At 38.1% G+C, this 8,108-nt stretch overlaps 1 protein-coding gene across 1 annotated transcript in view; it reads left to right on the top strand.

Annotated features, from left to right (window-relative positions):
- LOC107699882 (dual specificity tyrosine-phosphorylation-regulated kinase 1A-like) overlaps positions 1-4,568 on the top strand; it is a 14,542-nt gene extending 9,974 nt beyond the window's left edge. Inside the window, exons 8-11 of the mRNA XM_016501306.1 lie at positions 3,592-3,732; positions 3,853-4,156; positions 4,264-4,388; positions 4,479-4,568. Of these exons, the coding sequence (XP_016356792.1) occupies positions 3,592-3,732; positions 3,853-4,156; positions 4,264-4,388; positions 4,479-4,568 (660 nt within the window). The remainder of the gene's footprint in view (positions 1-3,591; positions 3,733-3,852; positions 4,157-4,263; positions 4,389-4,478) is intronic.
- Positions 4,569-8,108: the final 3,540 nt, after the last annotated feature.

Below are 8,108 nucleotides of genomic sequence, written 5' to 3'. Positions count from 1 at the left end.
GAGAAAGTATTATAATGTTTGCCTTTCTATTACTAATAATATAAAAGCAATCGTTATAATACTTTTTGTATACATTTTAATTCCTTTGTTTAACAGTTCTATTGGATTATTAGACAGACTTCTATCCGGATTAGACAGAACTGTTAATGACGACGGCGAACGAGGGAGAATGTGAGCACTGTGTGCTCAGGCGCTGCCGCTCTCAGTGCCGTCAAAATAAAAGTCCCGCCTCGAACGCATCGGCAAACAGAAAAACTTAACGGCCGATGCCGATATTTGAAAAATGCCAAATATCGGCCGATATATCGGTCGACCACTAATTAGAACTAATATACTCTTTGTTTCCTGTATCCTTAAACACCATGAATACAAAGTTTTAGGAGTGATAACTACATTTAAATGTGGGAATAAATCCCCTAAGTCAGGGGTTTTGAAACATTTTGGAGCCAGGGACCCCTTACAGGGGAGAAAATTTTTCAAGGACCCCTGCATAATTATAACCGTGTTTAAGGCTTAAGTTGTGAGTAATAAACATAATATGATTGTTTAAAGGGGTCATATGATGCGATTTCAATTTTTCCTTTCTCTTTGGAGTGTTACAAGCTCTTGGTGCATAAAGAAGATCTGTAAAGTTGCAAAGACTAAAGTCTCAAATCCAAAGAGATATTCCTTATAAAAGTTAAGAGTCAACCACGCCTACCTAAAACGGCTCGTTCTAACACACCCCCACATGTCTACGTCACGATGTGGGAAAATTTGCATAATCCTTTGTCCAATCCGCCGGCCGCGCCGTTCTCAAGCCCGCCCGCTTCTGCTCACTCAAGCCGGCCTCCGCATACTCTAGGACACAGCTCACTCTAGGCCTCCGGCCTCCGCTCACTCAAGGCTTTTTTTTTCGTAATAAAACGAAATACTTTTTCGTTGTGAAAGCGAAACTACTTCTCACGCTTGAGGTATTCGGCCAATCACAACGCACTGGATAGCTGGCCAATCAGAGCACACCTCGCTTTTCAGACTGTTGAGCTTTGTAAAAATCGACGCGTTTCAGAAAGGCGGGGCATAGAGGAGAAACAATAATGTACAGTATGTGGAAAATAATGTGTTTTTTGAACCTTAAACCACATAAACACATTTCATTACACCAAATACACAAAATAATGTTATTTTTAGCAGCATCATATGACCCCTTTAATTGGTATAAATTGCTAATTCGGCCATTTCCATGAATAAATCGTTGCATGTAACATTTGGTTGCTAAATTATTATTTGATATGTAAAGAAGGCTTTGTACTTCTCTCGTATCCCAATTTCCACCTAAAACCGCATCATTCACATACGCAAAAATGTGTTTAGAAAAACACCACAGCATGGCGATCTCACGCTGATCGGTACAACCTACATATTGTACAACAGACTAAATTGAGTAACCAAATACCTTTTGTATGTTTGGTTGTCTTATTTAGTTTGATGAAGAGGCTGCAATGTCAAGTTATCAATGCTAGAATTGATATGTTGTGTGTGCGCGTGAGGCGCCGACACTAACACTTCCTTTATATCAGCGGAAAGATATCGGGTCTTTTTACAGTGCCAGTAGTACCAACTCAATTCTGTACCTGCTCGAAGTCACCCGCTTTCAAACGCTCCTGTGTTTTTGTGTGCGTGCTCTGGTTTCAAATTACAAAACCAAAAGTTTCTATTTACATTGTATTTTGCAGCGTTGAGTATTGTAGCCACAATAGTCACAGGCATCTCTGTTGAAAGCAGTGGCCAATCAGAGGTGTTTACTGTAAGTTAGTCAGAATCCGCTCTGATCTAATTATTGTTTACACAGTTCTACACGCTCTTCCTTTTATAACAAGATAAAAAGAAATCATACCCGATGTAAATACGATATTCATTGTGTAGTTAGTTATTGATTATATCAGGAGTTTCCGCGTGAGTAAGCTCGGTCAGTTGCACCATAAGTGAATCGCCCTTTGCTCATTTTCTCTAAGAGTACCGTCCACGTATACTGTTTCAGGAATGACAAACGCGAGTTAAAAAAATTACGCGAGTGAATCCGCCAAATTGATCCGCGATTGACGGAGATACCTGTAGCAATGGATGGAACGAACTATCTGACGAGCCAATGTCAAAACAACAGAGCTGTGCTTTAAGTGATGCAGAGTAAAATCAGAGTAACAAAACTACAGCAGCAACAAGTCTGTGTTGGCTTCAACAGCTTCTACAAGGAAAGATAACTTAAAGTTCTCCTTTTGATGTGTCCTCTTTTAGGCAATGTTTGAAAAATGTCGTTTTTAAATTAAATCTAAAAAATGGCAAAATATTTAATGCATTATTTAATTATTATACCATTAATAACTTAATTTGTAGTTAACTAGTTAAGTATTTAAATAATTAACCCTACTAGGCTGTTGGTGTCTGAGCTTATTTATTTATTTATTTTTAAATGACATGAGACTTTGACTTCCTGCACTTCCTGCATAGCCATTTTATAATAAATCCAAAAGCACAACGTGAAAAAAACCAAGGGAGTTGAAATGGCAACTGAGCTAATGAGTGATCCTCTGCTGCCATCTACTGGTTATAATGGTAATTTCATGTCATTTTCATGTTAAGTCTTTGTTTTCCACCAGGGCTGCGTTCCACTCCACTTTTAGACACGCACTCGCCAACTTCCCTAAGCACTTCCCCTTGGGGGAATCCCCGCTGCCATTTTGAAGTGCGTTCCACTTCGTGAAGTGGACGAGGGAAGTTTATATGGACAGACCCTCAACCCCTCGATTTTGACCGAGGGAGCGAGTCTGCTTCATATGCACACTTCAGGCCGCTCCATAGACCACAATGCAACACGATTGTGACGTAATTGCAGATCGCGTTTAATTTATCCCCACCCCAAACAACTCTATAATATATGAATGATTTTTTAAACATTTATAACAGCCCAAACATACCTATATACATATAGAATGCTGCACCAAACAAATTCATAAGGGAAAAAATGTAAACAATAAACCAACTCCATAGCTGATTCTAAGTGATCAAGGGCTTAGGACGTTCCAGTTCAGCCCATTCCAAGGGTTCCGCCAGAAGTGGGCACTCATGCTATTTTTTTCTCCCTGTCTTCTTCATGAATGAAAGTAAACATTTAAAGTGAATTTTGGCAAAGTTAAAAAAAATAATAAAGGCTTTAAATTATTATAAGTGTTTAAAAAATGTAGGGCTTTATTTTGGGGGATGGGGGGGAACTCATCTTTGTCACCTTTTTCACCCATGATGGGTTTGCATCCCTGAAGTGTTTACATTTTGCATATTGTAAACAAATTAAATGCATTATATAAGTCACTTTAGAATATAAATTATACCATGTTTCAGATGATAAAAAATGTGACTTGTAGTCTGGAAAATACAGTATAGCAAATAATTTTGCAGACCCCCTGGTTATGGGTCAAGGACCCCAGTTTGAAAACCCCTGCCCTAAGTTATTGTTTAATGTGTGTACAGAATACAGGAGTCAGATTCTACATAACTAAAAATGACTGTTATAGAAAAAATACAGTCTGTAAAACAAACTTATTCTTTAAATGAAAGGTGGACCAAATGAACAAAGTTGTTGAAGTACTTGGGATCCCACCCAATCACATTATGGACCTAGCACCAAAAGCCAGGAAGTTCTTTGAGAAGTTGTCAGATGGGACATGGAGTATTAAGAAGACCAAAGATGGAAAAAGGGTATGTGTCATTGATATTTTAAAGCAGAATCACTGCCGTGTGAATTTTGTTTTTATACAGCTTTTGTGGGAATGCTGCTTGTTGTTGTGCTAGAACATCTTTCTGTTTTTCTGTGAGCAGTACAAACCTCCAGCGTCTCGAAAGCTCCATGTCATCTTGGGAGTGGAATGTGGTGGACCAGGCGGTCGTCGGGCGGGAGAATCCGGACACGCAGTAGCTGACTACTTGAAGTTCAAGGACCTCATTCTCAGAATGCTGGACTACGACCCCAAGACGCGAATTCAGCCCTACTATGCCCTCCAGCACAGTTTCTTCAAGAAGACCACGGATGAAGGAACCAATACAAGCAGTAGTGTGTCAACAAGTCCTGCACTTGAGCAGTCACAGTCATCAGGGACCACTTCTAGTACATCCTCAAGCTCAGGTTTTACTACAGTTGAATCTGTTCTGGTCTCTAAGCTCTTGAATGTAACTGGCTTGATAGTAGTGTTTCTGGGTAAAGCTTAATGCAGTTCTTTTGCTCTGCTTCAGGAGGATCGTCTGGAACAAGCACCAGTGGCAGAGCAAGATCCGATCCAACTCATCACCATCGGCACAGCAGCGGGCATTTTGGCATAGCCATGCCAGCCATAGACTGTGACAACCTTTGCCCTCAGGTGAGCCCACCTGGTTGATCTTGTCAAGTAATTAAAACAAATCAAAGTTTGGCCTTCATGACTGAACAATGTTTTTCCTTGTTTGTACAGGCGAGACAGCCTTATCATCCACCAGTAGTATGGCCTGGAATCGTAGGACCAGAGAAAAAACATCTGCGTAAATTTGCCTCTTTGTGTTGAACACAGAAGATATGTAATGAGATTTATGTGACTGCCTTTTTTCTCCTCTTGAATTATGCTGTGAATTTTACACAAATTACTTATTCTTCTTTATTGCCGGCTTTCCTTTTTTTTTTTGATATACCAAAGCAGTTGTTTTTTATAGCACTAGGTGTCTGTAAGAAATAATGTAGCAGTTCACCACTTCAGCCCAAGGTTCATCAAAGTTCATTTTAGTCTGTATACTCTCTCTCAAACTGGAACTTTTGCTGAACTTCATGTTTTAATGTTAACAAAATACTGAAATTGGTTTAATATATGGATAAACCTCCCCGATTTGTTACATTTTTCATTTGTTTTTCCTGTCAAGGGGAGGGAAGGGACACTGACGGTTACTCTGCAGGCTACAGAGTGGCTGAGAGATCACAAATGATTCTGAGGAGATAAAAGTGTTTTGTTTTGTATTTACCTGGTCTATCAGTCAGTGATGCTGCCTTTTATACCTAATAATTTGATGAACATGCTAATTTCTACCTTTTTAAATCTAAGTGGCTACTTAAATTTATTTATTCAGGCAGTCTACTGTAGCTACTGTGACCTCTGAGTCGGAGTTGAATTTGTTATCAAGTGATTGGTTGGATGCTTGCATCAGATGTACTATTCAAAGGGAAACTAGAGGTGACGTGCTGCCACACAAACACTGGGCACATGCATGTTCTTCTGAAGAGGATAAGTGTTTATAGTCACTATTTAGTCATGTTAAGGATAGCTTTGCTCACTCTGATTTTTATATCTGAGGTTGTGAGCCCCCCACCACCACCTAGCTTCTCACTTTAGATCTAAATTCTTCAAAGGATCCCTGTTTGCTGCTGCTCTCGATCTAGCAGTTTTTACAGACAGTGGGACACTATCCTGCCAGAAAGTGTGTGGCGTTCACATTTGCAGATTTTCCTTTCACAAAGAGATCACTTTCAGCCGGAATCATGTTTGGTATATTTACAAATCTCACAACAGCTAGTGGTAATAAAAAAAAAAAGTTGTGCAGAGTGCAGTTTGCTGAAGTTGACACAAACATTCCAAAAAATCTAAAAATTACAGAAACTTTTAAAGAGTGCACCTGTTTCCGCTGTTACTAAATAGGACCTGATTTAGTGCCGTTTTCATGAAATGCAGCCCCTTTTTAATAGTTGAAATAGAATTTATGTATATATTTATATTTTTTTAAATAAAGGAAGTATAGAACTCACTACATTGCTCATGCTGGTATGTCAATTACATTGCCATGTGTTTGCTTAGCATTTTATTTTTTAAACCCTTCTTGCCTGTCTTGGTCATTGGACCAAAATTGCTTTTAGCCAGAGGCATTTGACATCAACAGGACAACATTAAAGGTAGGGCTTATAACGTGTAGCCTACCGAAAGAATCTTTTCACAGGGTATGACGCATGTATGTCCACACTTTTTCTAATGCTCATGGTTTGCTGTCTGTTTCCCTCTTTCTCTTAGATGAATTGCTGGTAAATGTCACTGATCCACAAGATCGTGGATTTTAATTCAACATTCTTCAGCCTTTTTTTTTTTTCCTTTTCAGATTTTCTTGACACTTTTCATGCAACATGCACTATATAATTGAACAGCATGGGGAAAGGTTAAGTGTCCACAGATTGTAAGATCTAGTCAAGACTTTGCTGTGTATATGAAAATGCCCTTTGTATTATATTCAAACAGTCTTATGTATGATATATAAAAAATAACTTAATTGATGCGCTCTTGGCTTTTTTCTTCGTTTATTCCCTGGCTTGTTGCTTCAACACTTCTTCGGTCTAATTTAGAGGACTGTCTGTACCAATAGCTCTTACAAAAACTTGACAAACATGTTAAATTAGGTTTTTTTGTAGATTGTCGAATAATGCACATAAATGAATAAAAGTTTCAAATAAATAAGTCCACGATAAGTTCGATGGAAACTAGAAGCTCAGCTTTAAACAGTAGTAACGTAACGGAAACCTGTTCGGTTGCACAGTTTACGAGGCGGTATTTTGGCTATATATTGCGCGGCTCGTTGGTCTGGGGTATGATTCTCGCTTCGGGTGCATTTCGGCACTACACCTGATTCAAATCCCGGACGAGCCCTATGTTTACATTCAAGAATGTATTGACTCACAGCGTTCTATGTAAATCTGCCGTTACAATATATACAAATACAGTTTGATTACTAGGTATACGACAAAAATGTATTTAATATGTAAGCAATGAGCAGTGTTCTTCTATAGTTTAAACTCCATTGCAGGGAACCTTTTTTGTACAACAGGACAACCTGTGATTTTAGCATTTAATATGAACATATTTTAACGTCTCTACGCGTGTCATATAGCTGTCTGACTCGTTTTTTATTCCTAGAGATTGTTAATTGGAACATGAAATCGGTTCTTTCGAACAGTTCGTTTCAAAGAAACGGTTTCAGTGATTCCTTACGTCATGACGTAGTTCTGAAATCACGCGGCATATTTAAAGAGCCTTTTGACAGCTCATTTTAAATAAAACTGGAGCATTTAAATTCTAACAATGATGGTTAATACATATGCTACTTTGTTGACTTGGAGACCAGTGATTTAGTGTTAGCGTTGTGGGTAGGCTTAGTATCGCTATTCAATCTTGCATATTTGTACGAGTGTGTAATTGATAACGTTTAATCATCGTATTACTTAAGGCTGTTCTCGACTAACACACATTTGCATAACAGTAACATTCTATTTTGCCAAATGTAGATACAATTTGGGGAGAAAATAATCTTCTTACCCGGAGACAAAAGCATCACAAATGACCACCGAATCCTGCACCGAGACACCCAGGTTGGTTGTAGGCTGCTGCCAACATATCTGAGGTCATACAAATATTAAAACAAACTGGCAAAGAACACTGAACGTTGGGATTGAGAATAAGTTATTTTATGAGTTTATAATTGTCCGGTCTCTGATCCTGCCATCTACAGGATTCACGGCTTTAATGAGAGGATCCAGTCAAGTGTTGCCAACTAATTTTCAGGGAAAGTTGCTAAAAGACGGTCGGTTTGTTGCTATAAGTTGCTAAATGGTGTTGTGATGTCATTGCGCGATGACGTCATGACGTAATCCCGACGCAAAATTGTCACTACATCAAATCTCAGCAAAAAATATATATTTGTATATGTTTAATTTAGATTTGTTCGTAAAAATAATATAAATGCATAATATAATATAAAAATAGAAATAACTATTTTTAAACAACATTGAATTATTGGACATTTACACATTTTTGAACGATTACAATTTAAGTTTTATTAGCTAGTTAACTAGTAAAACTACACATTCTGAACAATTCTAGTTTTAAGCAGTGTATTAGTAGTTAGTATGCTACACTCTAAGAAAAGTCTGTAAGAAATAGGTCACAATCTACTATGGTAATTCACAGTTTTTTTTTTTTGTTGTTGTTGTTTTTACCTGCATTTTAAATTAAGCATTGTATTCTGTGTTTTCGGGTTACAGGGTTACAACGGATAATGGATAACAGATAATGTCCTGG

The sequence above is a fragment of the Sinocyclocheilus anshuiensis genome, unplaced genomic scaffold, assembly GCF_001515605.1.
Source record: "Sinocyclocheilus anshuiensis isolate Anshui unplaced genomic scaffold, SAMN03320099.WGS_v1.1 scaffold891, whole genome shotgun sequence".
NCBI classification, from domain to species: domain Eukaryota; kingdom Metazoa; phylum Chordata; class Actinopteri; order Cypriniformes; family Cyprinidae; genus Sinocyclocheilus; species Sinocyclocheilus anshuiensis.
This window is presented reverse-complemented; position numbering and strand designations above follow the sequence as displayed.